Consider the following 23,243-nt stretch of genomic DNA (forward strand, 5'->3'; position numbering starts at 1 on the left):
ACTGGAGACCCTGAACACAAGAAGCCCTGTTCAACTGCTGCAGCCACTCCTGCTCTTCTTGCATGCAAGGTGGATCCAGGTGCCCAGGCCCTTGGCATAACTAATACAGCTCCCTGGAGTGGGTCTTCCTCTCCATTTCTGAAGCCTCTCTTGCTGTTCCTCTTCAGTTTTCCCTATGCAGGCTGGAGATCTGCTTTGATGTGTACCACAGTGCACCTCACATATGCCTCCCCCTGCAATGAGATGCAGTCCTAACCCACGATTTTCTGGCAGTTTCAGCAAATGCTTTCTCATTTCATTACTCCTCCCAGGAGCAGAGGAGCTTCAGTTACTACTGCCCTGGAAGCAATCAGAGAAGGGTATCAAGGGCAGGGTCCAAGCCTGGCTGCAAGAGGATTACAAACATCTGGAAACACAGACCCCCACGGTTTAACCCACTGGCCTTGATGCTCAGCTGAAGGTGGCCCTTCATCCTCCTGTTCCGATGCCCCAAGGTCAGGGAGGAAGTATAGGAGAGTGACGCAGGACAGCACCAGCACACACCAGGTCCCGGCTAGACTCCCGCCTGCAGCTGCCTGCATACATCCAAATCCATTTTTGGCAGCTGCACAGCCTGCACAGGTAGCACCAACCACATTCAAGCAACTGCTTGAATGCTCAAGCTAAAATACAGCTTTATCCTCTTGTGACAGAGCACTCGGATACCTACAGAGTCATTGTCAGCTTCCCGCAAACTGGGACCTCCTCAGACTGGGCTTAAACGGGAATCGGGTGCTGTAATCCCGTTATGAATACAGCCCAGCAGGGAAACCACGCGTGGCATTTCTCTGAAGCACAGCATTTTGATTTTCAAGATTATCCAAACAGGTTGGGTTTTTCCCCCTTTCCTGCAGCACTTGCTCTCGCAGACATCCCTGAGAAGGGATGCGATGACAGGCGTGCGCATCCCGCCGGCCGGGGCTGTGCCGGCCGGCATGGAGGAGCGCTCTCGCCGGACCACAGGCTCCGCACGGGCAGAGGCCACCCGCGGGGGCGGCGGGGTGACACCCCCGGCACTCCCGCCTCCCCTCCCAGCTGCCTCGCAGGAACCCGCAGGTTTCACACCCCTCCGCCTTGCCTCCAGCCGCCGCACAGCCCCCGCCGGCCCTGCAGCGGCGGCGGTGCTCCTGCCCCGGCCTCGCCCCGGGGGCCCCGGGCGCTGCCGCCCCCCCACGCCCCCCCCCGGGCCCCGGGGCCGCCCCCCGGCCCGGCCCCGAGCATGCTCAGTGCTGCCCTGACCTACTTTCCCCTGCCGGAGCCGGCAGCGGCGGAGCGGCGGGTAGCGCTGCGGCACGGCGCGGCACGGCACGGCACGGCACTGCGGCAGCGCCGCGCTCCGCCCGCCCCGGCCCCGGCATGGTGCTGCGCGGGGCGCGCTGAGGGGCACGGCGGCGGCGGCGGCGGGCGCTGCCGCGGGGCGGTGGCGACGGCAGCAACGTGCGAGCGGGAGCAGCCGGCGGGCAGGTGAGCGGGCGCGGCGGGGGGCGCGGGCCGCGGTTCCCCCAGCGGGCAGGCGGGCAAGCAGGCGGCGGTCCCGAGGAGGCGCTACCCGCCGCCACCTCGACCGGCCGCGCTGCCGGCACCTGCTGCGGGTGCCGGCGCCCCGTGCCCTGGCCCCTGTGCCACGGTGGCTGCGGAGCTCCCCGGCCGCCGGCGCGGAGCCCCACCGGCGGCGGCCCCGGGAGAGCCTAAGGGGCCAGAGCACAGGGACGGTGGCCGTGCCCGGGGGAGTACGGCGAGCCTGGCAAGCCCGACATCGTCCCTTTCCCCCCGGCGGCTGTTCACGAGGAGCCCGACGTGGAGAGCGGTAGCTATCCGCGCAACGGGAGTGGAGTAACGCTGTGTTCAGCATGAAAGTTGAAGCGATTAATTCAAATCAGCGCCGGGGCTTGCAGGAAAATGTGCTTCTTTAGGCAAAGAAGGCTAACGAGCCCAAAGCTTTTCCTGGAGACCTTCAACTCTTGCGCTCCCGCTGGAGCCCGCGGTCAGGATGCTCGCTGCTGTCCCGCGCTGGGCAGGAGAGAGGGAGGTGTTAATCCGGTACAGAGACCTCTTCGATGGAGCTGACTTCTTAAGAGACCTTAAGTTGTGCTGCTTTAAATTTAAAGTAAAGCCTGCCTCCTGATATTTTGTTTTAATTACCCTTTTACTTCACAGGATAGTCTCATGAGATAAAACTCAATTTCAGAAGTGCCCTGAGGGAACAACAATCTAAAACTTCAGAGCAGTCTTGCAATAACTATCAAATACTGTTTCTTAATGGGGTAAATTCGAGCAGCATAGGACAAGTGAGCTTAAGAGAACAGCACTACTGAGCAGGCACTTTTCTAGTGCATTTATCTGGACAGTCTTGTAAAACAGTCCTCTTTCAGTTGTTAAATTGAAGCATCTCAAATGGAGCTTCCCTGATAACCCTGCTCCCGAAAGAAGAGTACCAACTGTGTAAGCAATGCTAAATACTAAATATGACCTTATTTTGTACATATTTGCCTGAAAGACTTTAAAGTTAGTTCAGGGGAACACAAAGGAGTTAAAAAGGAAAAAATGTAGCATTTTAGTTGTTTAGAGCCATTACATTGTGGAAGAGTTTCTCTCTTCACTGCAGTGGGACAAAATACGGCAGATCTCTTTTCAATGGAGATGATGTTAGCATGGCAGGAATCTTTTGTCTGGCTGAGCATGTACAGTTAGCAACAGCATTGATATATTTGTGGTTGGTGTAGTAGGAATCCTTTTTTATTAGAAAGCCTCCTCATTTAGACTGCAATATATCAACATGGGTTGATGTTGAATGCAACTTACAGAGCTGAAGTGCACATTGTACACTCTTTTTTTCAGAATAATTTGAAGTTTTCAGAGGCCTAGACAAACAGCAGAACATCCACCAAAAAAAAAAGGCTTTCTTCCCACTTGAGTACAGTGATATGTGGTATTTGTCCAAGGCATGTTTCCCGTTCTGAAAGCTTAGAGATAATATCAGTTGCTGTTAAAACATATAACACGTGGTGGGAGCATGGCAGTGAATTCTGAAGTGATCTATATTGTACAACTCCAGTTGCCTCCCTGCAACGAGACGGGTCCTGCTCTAATATGGAGGAGATGGATGGAGTCGGCACAGGAACCTGTTTAAAGGGTATTCATCAATTTAACCAGGTTAAAAAAGTGTATTCATCACTTTAACGAGGAGAAAAAAAGAAAAAACCCAAACCAACCAAGAGAAATATGCCAAGCCACCCCCATGCAGTTTAAAAGAGGGTCACGTTTGTGACACAATGATATGAGTGCTGGGGAATGATTGAAATGGAGCAAAACCAATCTCCATTTCAGTTCTTACCTAGACAGTTTGGAATCTGGGGACTGGCATTTGTTTTATGGTTTAAATTTATTGCCAGTATAAGGCACCACCGAGATACGGATGCAACTTCTAACAAGGAGAGTGAGCTTGCCAGGAGCTAAAGTAACCTCTGTTGAGCCTTGCTAGCAGGGTTATCTTTCTCTGTCAGCAAGTTGCACCTTTACTAGAAGTTTTTGCTGACACAAACCTATGATTCTACTTTGGGATATCCTGGACCATATTAGTATGTCATCAGAAGATTGTGGTGTAAGACCAAGCTCCTGGATACTTCCTGGAATTTTTTCATTTCTGCAATTCCGAGCTGCTGTCCATCCATGCAGACTTGTGTGCCTTTGCAAAGCTCTCTTTGTAGTTTTAGTTTTGTTATTTAGTTCTGTTAACTAAAACAGTGGCATTTTCTATCCACATACAGACTCATCTTAGAAACATCATTTCCAAGACAATGGAGATGCTATTACTTTTCACCAGTTACTATTATTAAAATTATTTGTAGTAGCATTGTAGAGCATCATCATCTTCTATCTGCCAGGAAGGCTGCGAAGGGCAGACAAACAGACAAAATGACAAAACTTGTACCTATTTCTGTCAGGATAGAGGAATTCAAACAGATTTAGTGATTTTGATTTAGCTATCTAAAAATTTTGGTAGTGGACTTTCTTATTTCAGAGTAAAAGTAATTACCACGAGTAGCACCTGTTTATCAGAAATAAGGAATTCTGTACAGATGTGTGTAAATGTCTTATTTTGGAAGAGGGACACCACATGCGGAGGAATTACATTAAGAATAACCTACCTAGCCCAAACTTAACGTTTAATGGACATGATTCCGCCACACTGAGAGTTTTACACCAAGAAAAGATTTCTGCTGATGTTTTTAAGTCATGCAGGGCCAGGGCTGCAAGTGCACTGCTGTGTGTGCCGTCCCCAGTCATATGTGCCTGACTGCGTGGTACACAGTCCTACCGACAATACTGGATGCTGATAGCAATACTGGATGCTGAGAAAGTTGTGTTACTTTAATGTTACATTTTTCAGTCCAAAGGAGAAGTAACTGGCACAAAAGTCTGAGATTCTAGAGGTTCATTAGTAAACTCTTGAGGACTTCCAGCTAAATTATTGCATATACATGGCCTTATGTAGACGTGCTTGGAAAGGGCTGAATTGATCACATTTGTGTACAAGCAAGACTTAAGTTATTGTGTGGTGCAGGCAAACTCCTTTGAATCCCATCTGCTAGCCTCTTTGTTAGTTGTGGAGGAAATAGGCACAGGCACTTTTATCCTGAAATGATCCTTTTCTACTGCAATCAGTCATGAATGGTTAGATTCCTGTAAATTCCTCCTCTGACAAGGTTAATCCTGTCCTAATCACAGCATCCACATGTAACCTCTTTGCCCTATATCCCAGAAACTGATAAATGTGAAAGCCAGTCATTAAAAATTATATCCATCTTGTGATTCAATAGGGATAGAAAAGAATTAGTCATACTCAAATCTGGTTTCTCCTATTTTTTTTCTCTTTTATATTCCAACTAAAATGGGAGCCTTTTGTTAAAATAGTATAATGAAAACTGTATCAATGCATTGAAAATGTTCACTTACTAAAAGCACATACAAAATCTAGAGTTTAAATAGTAGAAGTCTTTATCCCTGCAAAGCCCTTCATATTTTTGTTTTGAAAAACCGTAATTTTTAATTTTGTCTTGTTTGAACATCCTACATCTGGAATTTTTCTTTTTAATTTGGAAAAATAAAACAATTAGATGTGTTTAAAGGATGGTTAGCTTTGGCAAACACAGTTCGAAATTGGAACTGGAGGGAAGTGAATCAGGCTGCATTCTGCATTGCTATGTTCTTAGCAGGGTCACGTAAGCCATGCCAAGAGCATAGGGGATCTGTTGTATTTACTGACTTCAGTTATTTAAACTGTTGGCAGAATAATGCTTACAGACTGCCGGTATAAATAAAAGATAAGAGGTGAGTAAAGAAAATGAAAGATACGTAGAACTTGGTGAGGCCAGGCAGCGCGCAGATGTATGTGGAAGTGCAGGAGAGATTCTCTCTGCATCTTCTTTGTTCCTCCTTTCTCAACAAAGGGGACTTTTAAGGATTGATCCGTCTGCGTTTACTGCAACAGCAAAACAGCAGCTATGTTGAAAGCTCACAAGGAGTTAAGCAAGTGTCTCTTACAGCCATACAGGTGTGTCTGCAATAATAGCTTTGTATACAAAACTGTATTGCGTGATAATTGTCCAGCCTCCAAATAAAGACAAATGCTAAATAAATCTAGATAATCTACATAAAAGTATATCTTTGTAAGATTAAAAATCCTGTAAAGAGTGCATAACTAATAAAACATAAGCTGGGCCTTAAAAAGTCTCCACTACCAATAGTGTTGAATCTGTTTTATGATCTGGGTAGCCCACAACTCAGTAGGACATTTCCACCACAGTACTTGTCTTGATTAGAAACAGCAAGCTTCTCCACTAAATATAAACCTTTGCTTTGGTTTTACTGCAGTCATTAAAATACCTCCAAGAAAGAACACTTAAATCTCTCAATCCATATCAAAATGCACATATGAACTACAACTTATTAATGAAAAGTTAAGCATCCAAGTTACCTGAGTGTTTCTGTTACTTCAGTGTATATCACAAAAAGTTGATTCAATACAGCAGAGATGCTGGGATTACAGGAGCTGCAACATCAAAAGGGAACTTTTCAGAGGTTTGGCATTCTTGAGGTACTTTTAAACAATCTCTCCGATAATTACCTACCAACAGCCTTCATCTATTCATTTTTAGGTTAATGGATGAGGGTGTCTGAGTGTTCATTGACATGAGGGTAGTGCATATCAGACCATTCAAAGATGCAGTTAAATCAATGAGTCCATTCAAATATTTCCAGTGAAGGGGGTCTTAAAGTCTCTAGGATGCCATATGCTTGCTAGTTTTGCAATATCAAGACATAAAGAGGAAGAAGAGGAGAAGTTTACAGTAAAAATATTCTAAAACATTTACACACTCATAAATGCAACGTGAAGAGCTCCTCCATTGTACCATTGCTGAATAGAACGGCTTGTGTTTCTTTCCCTACACCAAAAGTCTGGATATAGCATTCATTTTCAATCACACATATAAAACATGCTTTCTTGCTGCAGTTTATTGATACAGTATGGAACCCTGAAACTAAGATAACTGAATCTTTACAGTTGTTAACTTTACTCTGTTACCCCCTACAGTGTTGGATGTGTTCAGAACAAAATAACTTCAGAAGATACTCATTACAAATTTTACTCCATTTTTGCCGTTAATGGTAGAATAAGCTATGGCCCTTGATTGTTCCATTTTCTTGCTTTTGTTATTTGTCAGTTATATTGTCACCTTACAAAACAAATTGACAAATGTTTGCCTATAATAGCTTACTAGTGTCTACAAAACATAAAATGAACGTATAGGCTCCTTTATTATAATTTTTTTAAGACAGGAGTCCTAGAAAAGGACTCCACGTTGCCATACTGACAGCTGCTCTTGTTCACTGCCCAGGGCCATACACTGGGAGGACACTGAATACGCAGAAGACAGTTAAGTCACCACATCCTGCATAAACCATCATAATCTATGAACCTGTGCAGGTATTATTTATACACAGTCTCTCTTGAATGTTCCTGAATTCCCAACCCTTATTTTACCTTGTGTCAAGAAATGGCAGTCTAGTCATTGTTAATCAAAAAACTTCCTTCTCTTTCCTCCCACTGCCCCATCTTCCACTTCAGTTTCACTGAAATTTGTCTCATTGTGAGAAGCAGTAAATACATATGCTGCAACTGTCTTCTTTACACAATTCAATATTATGTATATTTTTAATAATATCTCTTCTTACTCATCTACCCTCTGAAGTCAGTAGTCTGAAAAGTTTATTTTAGTCTGTCCTGGAGTCTGACTTATTTCTGCTTTATTCTATTTCAAGATAAGATTCGCCACAACTGACAATTCTCTAGCATCAAGAAACCAGATCTATCAGCAGATAATAACCCATGTATTTTAGAGTCTTGACTACCTACATGTGGGGAAAAACCCCAACATTTATTATTGCAGACACCCTAAATAAGTGATATTTCACTAGTTACCTAGGTTGGAAATAAGTCCTCTCTATATGGTAAAGGCACTCATTTATCATCTAAGTACAATGGAGAATGCCAAACACATTTTTTTCAGGCTGTAGTCAACACTCTCAGCCTGTCTTGTCATTCTAAAATACTGCTACTAAAAATAAAGAGATTATAAAGGGGATCATGAAAGCAACTTTCCAGCATCCCATGTAGAAATTTTTAAGACTAGCCGTGTTTTTTCACAATGACTTGTCCAAGGCAATTCCTGTATTTGTGCTTCTTGCATATTAGAGTTTCTTTAGGTTGGGATGAGCCTCTGGAGGCCATCTGGTCCAACACTCTGCTCAAAGCAGGGCCACTGTAGACCAGTTGGTCAGGCCATATCTAGTCAAGTTTTGAACATCTTAAAGGATGGAGATGCCACAGTCCCTCTGGGCAACCTGTTGCAGGGCTTGACTGATCTCCTGGTGAAAAAATTCTTCTTAAATAATCATAATTTCCATTGTTGCAGCTTGTGTCCCTTGTCCTTTCACTGCGCACCCCTGAGAGAAGCCTGGGTCAGTCTTCTCTATACCGTCCCATCAGGTGGCTGAAGGCAGCAAGCGTGACGCCAAGTGGCTGAGCGTATGTGGCCAGGGCAGTAGCACACAGCCCTGATCAGAAGTTTCTAAAAGATTCCCAGGCAGATGAAAGCAGCTGAAGAGACTGAAACATGTACATAGTTGGGAGCTGCTGCCCAGTTGGGAAGCCCCAGTCTAGATGTGCAGAAGGAAGCTCTTCATCTTACAAACATCACCAGCCTGCCACCTATTCAGCATAGCCAGGGAAGCAGAAACCCATAAAGTTATGAAGGACTCAAATCCCTCCCAAAGAGAAGGAAGAGAGCAGCTCTTTCAGAACCAAGCCTTAATATTTTATTGACTAGCAAATGACTAGAAAAATAAATCAGAAAGTTTCTGCTAGTTCTAAGTGAGTGACATTTTTCTTCATCTGCCTGTCTGGACCCTAATAGCTTACTTAGCCTTTTCAGTAGGTGGTTCTCACTCTCAAGCTTATGAACTGGCAGTGAGCTTCTCGCCTTCTCTATAGCATAAGTTCCTTCATTTGCATTCCTGTTCCAGTAAAACCTGTTAACTTTTACTTTTGCCCACTCTGTAAAGGCATTGCCCATGGAAATTAGGAAAGCTAGGAAGTAGTTCTTAAATGATAATGAATTAGCTTTTATTTTGTTTTGTAGCATCATCCTTGATAATTATTTATAGACAAATGAGAACTAGAATGCAAAGAATTTAATTCTCTCTGTCACTTACAAGCCGAGCAAGATAGCATTCAGATGTTAAAGCTATAGGAACAGAATTTATGCATTATCCAATAAGCTGGGTTCTTGTGCTTCACATCTGAATTGAATAACCTCACAGTTAATAGGATTACACATTATTACAAGAGCAAGAACAGGCCAGTCTTAGAGAAGTGAGCGAGTCAGGAAAAGGTATGCATCACTGCCCTCCTTTTCTGTTCTTTTGTGCTCTGTCATCATGTTGTTTTGCACAAATGCAGTACTTATAAATGTGGCCCCTCGCCCACAGTCATTTTCTTTGGTGGCGGTAGTACTGGGAAGCAAACTCATCTGTGACATGAAAAAATAAATGGTCACTCAGAACATGTCTCTGAGTGATTAGTGTTCCCAGCCAGTCTGAGCTGTGTCTTCTGTTTAGACTGATACTTCATTTTGGACAGAGAAGTTTTAACCTGGTTTTGTCCCTGTTTCACATAGTTAGGTGTAATACCACCACCCTGCAGCTGTGCTTCTTCTAGAGCACATTCCAGGGAACTTCTCTGGATAGAAATGTGTAGAGAGCACGACAGAGCTGGCTATCATGTCACTTAGAAGAAAAGCCTGTCGTAGTTCCCTCATGTGGCTCAAATGTCGTGCAATTTTCCTTGGAAGTTAATACCACGAGCAGTATATCTGTTACTTTCAGTTTTTCAGTTTATACCATTTGGGTTGGGAAAGCAAAAAACAAAACTATTTAATGTAAGGACCACTCGCAACCATCTTTCAGTGGTAAATGTTGCTACAGATACAATACGGCAGAGTAAGTTATCTGTATATGTGTTCTCGGTGCTGGAGGAGAGTTTGGGGATTCCTCTTATTCCATCTTGGGAGGTAAGCCTGTCCCTGACTACAACTTTGGGTGAAAAAGGTAGCTCAGAATAGCCGGGGGTGTTCTTTTTCCTATTCATGCACCACAGTTTTAATATTTAAAAAAAAGGAAAAAAAAGTGTATGTAACTACATTAAATGTATTATGAACTTTTACTTTTTATAAGTCTTATACACTTAGCTCATATGCATTGGGGATGGGAGAAAGGAATGCTTACATTCTTTCCATGACCAGAAATTTAACTTTTTGTTTATAGGGACCCTTTTGTGGCAAAAATGCTCCCAGAGATTCAGTCTGTTCCTATGGAGCAATACTTAATATTGCAGATGTCCTCCTTCATTAGTGTCCTGTGTTACTCTCAGTCTTGAGGAGTTATTATGGGAATCTTTGTTTCAGTCTACTCAATCCTGCTTTCTCTGACCTTGGGTCAGATTAAAAGGTCACAATTTTGGCTGCCTTCATCCGGTTATCATGGGCCACAGCTAATTACCACCTCTCATGGCCAAGATTCAGGGTGACAGCATTGTGCCCACTTCTCCATTATTCTGGATTCTCTTGGTGCTTTGCCAGAAGTGGGCAGACATCACTAGCAGCCCTATTTCGGTCTCCTTAGCCTTCTCCCCATTTAGTCGTGTGATTGAATCATAACCCATTACATCACTTATGTTTAACAAAGCAGCTGGCTCCCAGATTTGTTTTCCCTGATATGCTACATCCTTGTGCCTACGGCAAAGCAGTAAGACAGAAACTCCCTTTGCACCAGAGTCTGGTGTGAACACATTTCCTATCTTTTCAGTTCTCTCTCTCTCTGCTTCTTCCTGCTTTCCTAACCTGACTCTATCATTTTTTGGTCCTGCTCAGCAGGTTAGCAGAGGGTCCCGGACATGTAGTTCCCTCCATGGTCACCCTTTAACTTTCTTGGGCTAGGTGAGGCTAGGAAGACCTTCTTTCTGGGGTTTTTTTTTTTCATTTTTTTGTTCCCCAGTAACAATACAGAAGATGCACACCAAAAAAAAAAAGATTCCCTATCACTTCCTAGTTGCCCTGGGAGCATTTGTCTAAACTTGCATCTTAAACAGTGCTCTTCAGAAAGATCTCTCCCTGACTCCTTGAACATACTCAAGTGTCCATCAAGAGCACTTCCCTGGATGGCACGTGAAAGCAGCAGCCACCATTTCCAAACATTCTGCTTTAAACCTACCGCCTCATTACTCCTCATACTAGCCATCAAACTGTATTTCAAACAAACGCATCTGCAAGGATATTTAGCCTTTTCTTAATATTCTTCATTTCAGAAACATACATGGGAAAGCACATTCCCAGGAGTGACATGACTAGGCATGAATCTCCCACAGTAGAGATAAATTATTTGGCTCTATTTCTTAAAATTTTCTGCAGCTATTTATGACTCAATTCTGTGCCAGAGTGAGGGAGTCACTGTTATTTTCAGACAAGTAATTGGCCCTTTGACAATGTTAAGAACAAGTCACATTTGTTATCACTACACAAACGTATGGTTTTTGCTTTCATATGCTCCGTGTTAAATACAGGTAAATGTACAGAATAGGCACACCTTACACTGCCATCACACACTTTCCAAACATCCATCCACAGCATCCCTGTGCTGTAGGGATTCAGTGGGCCACCAACTGCCTTGAGCTTCCCAATACGCTGTGAGTCCTTCCTCACAGGTTTTCTGTCTACCCGTTGGGGTGATGCTGTTTCATTTCCTTCTGGAATGCAAATTGCTTTCCACGCCAAACACCTTTTTTGATTGCTACTGATTTTTCTGCCATCAAAAAATATGGTAGGCTCAAATACAATAATAACATGCTACAGCCAGTAATTAGCAACACAAAGCTTAATCAATTTATGTTGTTCTTTTGCCCTTCCCATTGTCTTAATCCAGCCAGTCTTTGTTCCTGCTCCCTTGCCAGGAACTATGACGTGTCTTTTGGCTTTTCTGTATGGCGCAATGCAGATCTATAACACTGTACAGAAAGATTTTATAGAGTGAATATGTGTAACCATAAAGAATGGCTGTCTCCAAGGTTAATGGAGTAGTAGAAATGAGATGTAAATAGTTACTGAAGTGAATAGGCAGAACTGAAGGATTTTTTCCAAAGTACTGATTCAGACAGGCCGTACCTATAGAGAACTTCAAAAGCGCAGACTCTACTTGCTTTGCATAATTGGAAATGGATTTCTGAAGTCATTGTTTAAATAGCTTTATATAACAAATGAGATTTGCCTATTAATTTAAAGTTAAAAATTATTCTAACTGCTCAAGACAAATATTTCCACATTCAATACTTAGAAAAGTGGAGAAAAAAAATGAGGGCAGGCTTGGAGTTGCCACAGGCAGGCACTCAATGCATGTATCTTATCTAAAAAAACATAGTTTGTCATTTCTGGTAAGGATGCGTCCTACAAAATGGAGGAAACTATTTTGCTCTTGTAATAACAGTTGTATGTATACGCATGAAATCGAGTTCATTGTCTTACAGAGAACAGGGGATGGAGAAGAAAACAACCTCAGTCACGTATTACCAGGTTTTTTTCTTTCCTTTTTGAATAAAAAAGTGAAGAGGGAAGGGGATTATTTTGGGGTGTTTGGTTTGGTTTGGGGTTTTTTTTAGCGTTTCCTTTATATATGGAACCTACCTAACCTTGTCAGCAGTCATTTTCCATGCTAAGATAGAAGGTTTGTTAGATAGTTACAGTTACCTATATTTGGATTCCAGGTAATAATAATAATAATTCCTCTAATAAGTTTCACTATGTTTCAGTTATTTACCTTGCACAAACATGAGTAAAACCAGTGTAGTTAGATACTCTGATGTGATTTTAACATCATTTGTGGTCCATAGACTCTTAGTGAAATTTTCGAAGGTGCTCGTTTTGAGGCCAACGTTGTGCCCTCAGTCAGCACTGAATGCCAGTTGTGTTCACTGGGAGCATAATGAGGCCAATAGAGAGCACGTTTGTAACCCCCCCTCCCTCCTCTGTCTACAGACTGGAATAACTGTTTAAAAAAGGGCTCATTGTAGATGATTAGTCGAGAGAAAATATTGTAGTGAGAGTGTGCAAAAAGTATACAGGCAAAATGCTTCATACCACATAAGGAATGGAAAAGTCCCAACTTCGTTTGTATCTCAAAGAAGCCTTACCCATAATTATGTCACTAGCGAGTATTTTTCTTTCTCAATCTGCTCTAAAAATTACACTGAAATTACTTCATCAGCCACTAAATATCCTCTTTCAAGAATATCTCCGCATGCTATGTTTTATTTCAGAAAACTTAAAAAAATGCAATAGCTTAAGAAAAGTGAATGGTCTGAGATGTTTTGCTGTATGTGCTATTGTATTTGGACAAAATTGTGTATATTAAGGATTCCACTATCATCAGCTCCAAAAACCTTTCCTGGAGCAGTTCTTTCTTACACCATGTTTTACAATTCACCTAAGACCATGCATGTGACAGCAGCAGCACTGAACTGGTAGTGACAGCTTTAATGTACCTTACCTTTGTTTTTCCTGTTGATTTTGCAAATGTTAAAAAAAAAAAAAATCTGCAGAACTTTTGCCATAAAACTGTAGCTGCTGCTCTAGCTAAATTGCTGCTAAGTGTCTAGTTGATAAAAGCCTTCTCCCACGCCTGTCACTCTGAAAAACACTATTGTCAGGAAAATGTATGCATCTTTTTCCAGTAAGAATAAGGACTGTGATAACATTAGCATTTAGACAAGACACTGAGCTGATGATTATGAAATGCATTAATGGATGTGTCACTATTTTAAAAGAGCACATCTAATGGATTGTTTATACATGCCATCTCATTGCACTTATTTATTTATTTTATAGGATATTTTAAACATAAAATCGCACGGATCAAAGTAGAACTCTCCTGTGACCTCCTCACCTCAAGGGCCTGCTGCGTTCAACAGAACCGATCCCAGTTCCCAGCCAGTTGCATATTCCACTGAAGGAAAATGAACATACTGAACAACCACCACTTTTTGTACTTTCTGCCTACAACACACCTTGTCATCTTACTAGCAGCTTTGACAACTGCTGAGGATGTGACTAATAGCACTTTCAACCGCACTGACATGAACACAGGATCTGTGCCTGTGGTGATCTCCCACATCGACCATATTATAGTCAAGGAGGGGAGTAGTGCCTTGATCGACTGCAATGTCCAAGGTAGTCCTAGTCCACATTACAGATGGTACAATTCCAACGGCCGCCTGCTCCAAGAGGAAGAGAATAAAGGTAAGATCTTAGTATTCTCACTGATATAGCCTGTCCAGAGACAGTTCTGATTTCAGCAGGTTGACCAATAACCTGAATTTAATGGCCTGACTGTGATGTTGTCCTGTGTGAAAAAATAAATGAAAGCCCGTTGGCAGCCATAGATTTGTTGTGCACACCTTGGAAGAAAACAGTAACATTTTTATAATGTGTTATTTATAGCAACACATAGCAAGAAGCTGAAGCACCTAACAGAAGGTGTAGACAGGCTTGTTTTCATTGGAAGACTTCAGGTTTGATCCTATTTCCCTTTCTGCCCTCTTTTGTTCTTCTCTGGCACCAAAAAAGAGTAAAAAACTATTTTCTAACGCCAGGGGAGGATTCTCTTGACATATGGGAATAGTTTATTGGCATTAATTCAACACAGCTAACTCCTTGATACGCCTCCTGTCTTTATGCATAGTGCCATGGGAGTGTAAGAAACAGGAGATGCCCTGAATGACCAACAGAAGAGCCTATATAGGGCAGCAGTCAGAAGGACAAGCCAAGTTTGAGCCTTCCTGGCTTTAGCTAAGACTCTTCAGTTGCATTTTCCAGAGACCTTAATTACACATGAGCTTGTTTTCCTTAAATGGAAGGTTTGGGTGATAATCCTAGTTATACTTCTCGGGAACGTTTTGGGGGGCAGGGAATGGAAGGTGTTTTGTTCATGTAATCCTTCCATACTGACTGCTTTGTTCACAGCATGATGAAATAAACTCTTAGTTATCCATACTGAGTGCAAGATAGCTTGCCTAACTAATAGCTGACCTGAGGGAGAATTCTGCTATGACGGGAGTAATGATTGACCCAGCTGGATGTGCAACAGCATAGTGTATCTGTAAAAGCTTACTGCATAACTGGTTATACTTTAAATTACAATATTTTATCATTTTCTGAGTAAAGCTACAGGAAGGAACTACTTCAGCTAGTAAGCGAACTTCCAGATATAATGCGTGCTGTCATGGCAATATACTGTGATTAGTGTGCTAAAATGTTTTCCTAAGGCTCACTGACAGAAATTTTCCCCTTTAGTTAGGCATCTAACTTTAGGTCTTTGTATAGTCAACTGAGAGAAGTAGCTACTAACACAAACGTTCAGATAGGTGATCAAAAACTTTGACCAAGTCAGTAGAAATTGCAGATGTAGTGTTAAGACAACATCACTTTAACCTAGACTTTCAACAGTGCACTTCCTCCTTTAAGAAACTGTCTTCCTGTAAGAAATGTTTCCTAGCACGAGACCATTCTTTACTATGTATATCGTTATGTTGAGTATGGCATTGAACTGTTATCAAAACCCAGCAATGATACCTTTTCCAATCATTGTTTTCTCATTGGGTGTATATTGTTTGTCAGAATCCATTGGCACAGACCCAGTTATTAAGTCACAGTTCAATGCCATTATGTCATTTATAACAGCTAGAGCCAGGATATATCAGCGAGGCATCTCATCATTTTACAATTAATAAAGACGTACTTTGCCAACATTGCAATTCAAAGAAATACTGAGCAGTCAATATTCTATTGTTTCATATTCTAGAGGTGGAGAAAGAAGTGTCATGTGTTACAGGTGCTGACATTTCCTCTGTAAAGGAGTTCTCTGAATTTGCCTAACTTTAGCAGATTGGGGTGATTTTTTTATATAAAGTTCTGCTTTAGACTGAGCTTTCTCTTTATTCTATAATTTTTAATTTGAGGCAAAGTGATTCAGCTGTTTTCAAGAATTAAGCTAGGGCAAAAAATACTGTTTCAGCTGAGTTAAGAATTCTGAGTAAGAGAATAAAAAAGATGTAATTAACAACTGTCCATACAGGAACTGTCAGGGATCTTGTGGGAATACTTTTTACATAGGCTTCTACTGGAGATAATGTAAAAAAAATTTGGATTAGCCATGTTTAATTAGAAAAACTTTTTAAATGGTAAAAGTCCATAACCACTCTGAATTAAAGGCTGTTTTTGGCTATTGAGCTTCAGAATTGCCCACAGATTCTTCCTTGAAAGACATAAAGTAAAAAAATAAATAGCATAATCTTTTTAACAATGAAAGAACTTCCATGAAAAGGATAAAATAAATGTAGAAGCAAGGTATACACCCATCTGTGGCAGGACTACAATCCCTGCCTTGCGATTTACATGCATTGCACAGGGGTTTTGTGCTGGTTTAGTCCTCACAGAGTCTGTGTCTTTGCTCAGCTGCCTTAATAGACTTAAATTGCAGCTGGTTAGGTTAGGTTTAAGGAAAAACAACTTTCTGATAGTAAAAATAGGTAAACATCTGAAATTCCTTGCTGCGGAAGGTTATTGAAATTCCAATACTGCCTTCAACAGGTACCTGTCAGGAATGACTTGGGATTGTGTTACAGAGATTGAAAACAGTTGAGTCTGCCTCTGAGCAGCAGTATGTATTAGATGATCTTGTTGGCTTACATCAGCCTATGTCATTGTGTTACAAAGAAATCTTCTGTATGATATCTCCCTGTATGAGGTGTTCAGAAGGCACAGAGGCACTCCTACACTTTCTGGCTGTTCTCTCCACCATGTGAACCCTTCCAGGAGTGGGTTTACATGAAGGAAAATTGACACCAGGCTTTCCTATTGGAGTTGAATCGTATTTTTTATAGCAAAGTTGCAATTTAATAAGTTGTATCACACCGAATAAAGCAAAAATACACATCCTCAGCTCTTAAATGGTAGTGATATTGAATAAAAATGCTCACTTCAGGAACTAAAAATCTAATTTATTATCAATATATAATGGCAAACACAATAACTAGCTGAATCTTGAGTCACTTTAGCAGTGATAGGAGTGCTGGGTTTTAACATGTTGTTTCAAACTCCATTTAATAGCTAAATTATTCTGCTGTGCCAGGTTCAAAGGATATGAAATGTACATGTACAATTACATGTAGTGACCAAAGATATCAATTATATTACACTGATAGAAATGTAAAAGTAAAAGAAGGTCCACTGTGGTGTGTAGTAGCTCACACTGGCAAACAAGATGTTCTCTTAGTTGGCCATAGCTCTTCTCTTTCCCATCCATCTTACTCCTCCTGTCCTATTTCCTTTTTTTAAAATAATAATTCAGAATTAAATTCTGAACACTTCAGCGGGCAGGCAGTGTAGTATATGGTGTCTGAAATTTTACTTTTTTTTAAAGTTTACATTAACAGAATTATATGAGATACTGTAACAAAACACCAAAAATAACCCAATTGTAAGAAAATGGGTTGTCAGGGAACAAAACAAGGAGGGCTCAGTAGGTTTTTCTGCCTCACAATCCCATTGTTACTGTTCTTTGAGGAAGTGTGGCATGTGTTTGGGAGGCTCTCTGGGGTAAGTAGTCATATTTTTGTAACTTAACTGACCATAAGATTGTGACAAATTTCATGGATATTAACTATTTTTTTAGTGAGACTGATTATTGACAGTTGATGTCAGAGATTTGAAAGTAACACGGCTAGGGTCTCAGGGACAGATAGACTGTTGTGATGGCAAATACTTTGTTTTCTTGTGAACATTATTTTCTTCTTCCAAAATCTGAAGCGAGTTTGACAAAGCTGATGTTTAAGACTATACTGATCATGTGAACAAAATACTTTTAACTAAGTTACTCTGTTTCCTCTCCAGCAGGAAAATGGTGGTTTCTTGACAATGGGCTACTGAACATTACCAGCGTGTCTTTTGAAGACAGAGGTAAATACACATGTGTCGCATCTAATATGTATGGCAGTGTTAACAATACTGTGACATTGAGGGTTGTTTTTACCTCCGGAGATATGGGAATCTATTACATGATTGTCTGCCTTGTAGCTTTTACCATTGTTATGATACTGAACATTACTCGGTTATGTATGATGAGCAGTCATCTGAAGAAAACAGAGAAAGCAATCAATGAATTCTTCAGAACAGAAGGGGCAGAGAAACTCCAGAAAGCCTTTGAGATTGCGAAGCGTATCCCAATTATCACTTCAGCCAAAACGCTGGAGCTTGCCAAAGTAACCCAGTTCAAGACCATGGAGTTTGCTCGCTATATTGAAGAGCTTGCTCGGAGCGTACCTTTGCCACCTCTCATCATGAACTGCAGGACTATAATGGAAGAAATTATGGAGGTTGTTGGTCTGGAGGAGCAAGGACAGAATTTTGTACGGCAGACAGCAGAAGGCCAGGAAACCACTGAAACAGATGAGCTGTATATGATCCCAAATGCTTTGAAGCGCAGTGACTCTCCCACAGCGGACTCTGACGCATCATCACTGCACGAACCACCTCAACAGATTGCAATAAGAGTGTCAGTTCACCCGTTGTCCAAAAAGGACTGCATGGACGGTCAGTCTCAAGAAAGCGTGCAGTTGGACACCAAGGAAGAAGACACTCCTCAAACACCAGCACTTCCTGCAGAGCCCCCTCCTGAGCCTTCTGCCGAACTCAGTTCTGATGACACAGCATTGGCAAATGACAAAAATACATGCGTTATATATGAAAGCCATGTATGATAGTTACTCCTGAATCTATGCATAGCAGGAAAATCAGGTGGAGCTCTTTTAAAAATACATATTGTACTTGCCGCTAAGCCTTACCTGGAGACTATCATAGCAAAAGCATGTATGTGGATTATTTGGCACTTTCTTCTCAGTTTGACTTTAGTTTACCATGATGTATGGCAAAGTAATTGCTATTACATTAATATTAATTGCTCTTTTCAATTAGGAGTATTTCTAAGAAACATTTACCTCAGCATTTTCTAGGTTGGAGTCACCTGTAGTGGCCTCCTGGAAGTCATCGGTAGTCTTTGATGTAGGACACTTGAACTTACTAAACATAAAACTGGTTTTCATTTTCCTCCTTCACGCTCGTTATTTCCATCTATTGCATTTTTGCAAATATTATCTTGTGAATTTGAAATATTGCCCAAGAGGCAGCACTCCAGTAGCCAAATAAAATCCTAATAGATCCCATTTACAAAGCCTGTTTGCTCAGCTGCATTGTGATTTACAGGGCTATTAAAGAAAGTTAAAATGTTTCCATTTCATTTGAGACCACACTGCTTAGGCACAAGGGAAATAGTTTTCCCTTTTCCATGGAATAAAGATGCCAACAATTGGGGTTTTTTCACATCAAGAAACAACTTTGAGGTGTATTTTACAGATGGAAAAGCCTTTAAACATCTTGCAGAAGGTTGCAGTCACAACAGCTCTGCAGGGGATGTTTGCATATATTTGCCCATTTTTTAGTTTGTGAGAAGTTTATATGGAAAACAGCTGCAAATATGCAAGATGTCTTGTTTTATAGTAATTTGGTAGGAGTAAGTATGCACTACCTTACCAGAAGATATGCAGGTTCCTTAACAGGCCTGCAAACGCCAGTAGCTAGCTGGTGACAAGGCTGAAATGGCAGAAGACCCTTTTATTGGGATTCTCAATTTTGTGCAGACTCATGTTCTGAAGATCAAGCCTAAATTCATCCTTAAGCATAAATTTAGGAGTGTTTTATCCAAACAAACAAAAAAACCCCTTATAATCAAGTGTGCTATGAAATTACAATGAAGATCACACAAAATGTTTACTGTGTTATAATTAGTTTGGTATTTTAAGAACCTCCTACCTATGTAGGATGTTCAGTGCTTGAGTACATATGACTCTACCCCAGTAAAGCTTTAATGATCACAGCAATTGTGGCATTAAAAAGGATCAACATTTATGCCAGGAAATGTCAGGAGTGGAAGGGAAGCGATAATTTCTATTGCAGACAGGCAATAAAAAGGACCTTCTCTGGAGTGAGTCTGGGAAGAAAGCATTTACAAGGAGTAGTTTGTGTAGGATTAATAGCATATTACTTAATTACCTGACACACATTTAATTTGGAACTAATGAACAAACTATCACCTTATAGTTTTTAAGAAGGACTGTAGTGTAAGTATAGATACTCTATAAATATGGAATCAAGTATATTGCAGAAAAAGAAGTCACTTAGGTTTATGGGAGATGATGCATGGATGGCTTTTGGGACATTTTATTGAAGTAGCCACATCTACATAAGGCGTCTGTTGGAGGCAGTCAGAAATATTAACTGCACGGGTAATTAAGACCAAACAAAGTCAAAGTTGCAGCTGTCTAAAAAACCCTTGATAATGAACTGAGGTTTTATGTCAACTTCCTCATGTTAAAATGCAGGGCTTCACTAGCAGTGTAATACAGAACACCCCGTGACTTACGTAGGTGATGCAGAGAAGGCTCCGTATTTACCTTTCTGTGGTTATTAAAAAAAAATACATGTTTAATAACAGCCTTTAGATTTTGTGACCAACTTGTGAAAGTGACAGCATTTAGTTGCCGAAAATTTGTTTGTGCTCACCGCAGTGGCAGGCATCTATACAAAATGCATTTGCACATGCTTAAAAGGAGACATGCAAGGGCAGAGTCCCTTTAGGAATGTTGCTGGAAATATTTTAGTTCCAGTGAAGCAATATAAATCTAGAACACAGGGTAGATTAAGAGAATACCATAACGAACCTCACTTCTGACCAGTGTGATTGAAAATACTGCTGATGCAAACTGTTAACTTCTTTTCTGAGTCCAAAGTACATTTCTGTTTAGTTTTTCAAGTCGCTTAATTTGCTTCTAGTATGAAAAAGGACGAGGGCAGAAACAAAAGCAGGAATGTGCACTAAATTCTTTTAATTCACCTTGACCTCCTGAAAAGAGGCATCTCGATTTTCTGCCTGTCCAGCATTTACAAACAATGCTTATGCATTCTAAATTAACCGCCTGGTGCCCAAATACGATTGCACAGATAAGCAAGGATGTTCTCCTTGAACACATAAAAATAACTTTTAAATTACACTTTAAAATTAAAAAAAAGATTTCAAAATTATTTATTAAAATACAGTATTTTAATTTTATTTTTTTTTAAATTATGAACTTCTTATAGTGGAGACCAGACCCCTTCATGTATTCGTATGGTGATTGGTACCGGGCAGTTCTGATCCTGACTGCTGCCCTCAGGCTGTCCTCCAGCCTGTTTACTATTTATTTATTGAGAAACATTTGAGAGCAAACAATCCCCAAGGTTTTCTTCAGTATCTCTGTGTAAACTTCCTTGAAAATACAGATTGTGGTTTTTTCCAGAGGTTGCCCACAAAGAACGTGTATTTGAAGTACCCAAACCTACATTGCAGACCATGTATGAGCAAAAGTTATTTGGATTAGATGCACATAATAGGTGCAGTGCTGAATTCCTGATGTCGCAAGGTCAAAGGGAACCTTGACTTTGCTGGAGCTGGACTTGTTCAAGAGCTGAGAGTTCGCAGGTAGGATTGGTCCAGTCAGTCTGCTATAAAGACTTTGGACATTTAGCTTTGTGGTAGTGGCGGAATAAAACCAAAACAGCACTGTACCTGAAGAAAATGCAGATTGTAAGGGTTCTGGTTTATGTGTTTTTTCTGTTTTCATGTATGCTGCTCCGTATCTTCATGCATCCATTTTATAACACCTGTACGCATATAGCTTTTTACATGCCTTCAGGCACTGCCTTTGTGGAAGATAGATGGGAAGCAAGATCCACACCCGTCTTTCCTGTTCCAAACTTTCTGACTGTGCTATTATAAACAATTTTGTCTTGCAGTGTTTCTTAGGGAATGGCTATTTTATGGTGCCAGAACACAATTAACAAACATAAAATTAATGGTGGCTCTAAGGAAACATTAACATTTGCATTGTTATGTATTTTCGTGCACCTTTAGCACTTCAGGGACATTACAGTGATCTGTTCCCATCATTGGACTATGCACACCTTTTGTTACATTGTTCTATTTATTATATCACCAAACACAAATGGTTCTTAAAACACTCAATCTGGAAAATCCGGTCCAACTGAATTTGCGTTCTAAAAGCACAAAGAACACCAAGCCAAGCTTAGAAAGGAAAAGAGATTTGCAGGATACAGTTATGCTATTTTAAAATATTTTTGCCAGAACTTCATGAAATGTGACTAGATTTCTGCAGCAGAAGAAATCAGTGCTGGATTTGAATTTTACACTTACTATTCTTTTTGCACTAAATGTAAGACCATATTAATCAGACCACTTGAACACAGCACTCACTATCTACTTACTCAACATTTTCTTTTTGAGCAGCATTTGTTTGCTGTTGATCCTTTTTTGTTCTCTGATTTGAGTATGCTTGTAATGAAACCTACCCTTCAGTCATTTTTTGAGATTGTTGTTTGAAAAATTTAAAAGAACCCATAGATCAGCATTTTTATGCAGGTTTATTGGTATTAGGTGAGGCATAGCAGTTTGCTCCTGTGCTTGAAAATTACTGTATAATCGTAAGACTTGCAGAATGGCATATACGGGCAGATGATTTTTTTTTAAATCAGTGCCTGTTTTATTCTAATGTACATACTATGTCAGTTCCTCAGTTTGCAGTTACCTTTTGACAAAAGTACTGTAACATATAACCAGGGCTTTCTGACATTCAGTTTGGTTCAGATCAACTAATTCTGGAAAGTGTTAACAGTGTCAAATTTTAAAAGTTCTCATGGAATATCTTGGCAGCATGCTATTTTAGGAGTTGGCCGCTTAAGTATACCATACTTAGTGGGACAACTGAAAGCTTCTTAGATGCAAAGGAAATGCTTGCACTAAAGTATCTTAAGTTATATTTCATTTATTATGAAATTCTTTTTGATCTTACAAGAAATGTAAGACAAATATGAATGTGTTCTTTTGAGAAGCGATTACTGTATTTTGATTTAAATAACTGTTATGATTTTATAGTTCACGGCCGCAAACCACAGAGACCAGTTCATGCTGAAGTGGCAAAATAAAATGTGATCCAGCTTGTAAATTGATCATTGTTTCAATAAAGAATTTGCACAGAGTATGCTGGTTTTGTACACACTCAACAAGACAGTGGTTTCCTAGTAAGGGTATACCGTGGCTCCAGTTCAAGTGGAAGTAAACTATGTCTTTTATTGTTCATCTGCTGATATTCCAGAAACTTTGATCAGGAGAAACAGTTATTTACCTAGAAAGGAAGTTTTAATAAAGCTCTGAAAGGGACCTGTTGTCGTTATTCAGTATATAGACCCAATTGTTAATCGGGGTTGTTATCAATAGCCTAGATTGCTCATGTATGTAGCATCTTCTCTTTGGAAGCATGTCAGCACTTCCCCAGGTAATCCAAAGTACTTTTTTGTCAGCTGTTGCCTGTCTGAGCCCTGTCATGGGGCCTTGCAAGAAGTCTTGCTGCTGTTCCAGAGTGGGGGCCAACAAAG

The 23,243-nt window shown here is 40.8% G+C and overlaps 1 protein-coding gene across 3 annotated transcripts; it reads left to right on the plus strand.

Moving 5' to 3' along the window:
* Nucleotides 1-805: 805 nt before the first annotated feature.
* On the plus strand, nt 806-22,844 carry MFAP3L (microfibril associated protein 3 like). 3 transcript variants are annotated; one of them, XM_054825384.1, is made up of 3 exons: nt 806-867; nt 13,533-13,943; nt 17,595-22,844. In XM_054825384.1, the coding sequence occupies exons 2-3, from the start codon at nt 13,661-13,663 to the stop codon at nt 18,458-18,460; spliced, it is 1,149 nt and encodes a 382-aa protein (XP_054681359.1). In that variant the 5' UTR covers nt 806-867; nt 13,533-13,660; the 3' UTR covers nt 18,461-22,844. The 3 variants fall into 3 exon arrangements, with proteins under 3 accessions (XP_054681359.1, XP_054681358.1, XP_054681362.1); XM_054825383.1 differs by lacking the exon at nt 806-867 and adding an exon at nt 1,322-1,503; XM_054825387.1 differs by lacking the exon at nt 806-867 and adding an exon at nt 1,322-1,503 and having other exon boundaries at nt 17,598-22,844.
* The last annotated feature ends 399 nt before the right edge of the window (nt 22,845-23,243 follow it).

This window comes from Grus americana, chromosome 4 (assembly GCF_028858705.1).
Source record: "Grus americana isolate bGruAme1 chromosome 4, bGruAme1.mat, whole genome shotgun sequence".
NCBI classification, from domain to species: Eukaryota; Metazoa; Chordata; class Aves; order Gruiformes; family Gruidae; genus Grus; species Grus americana.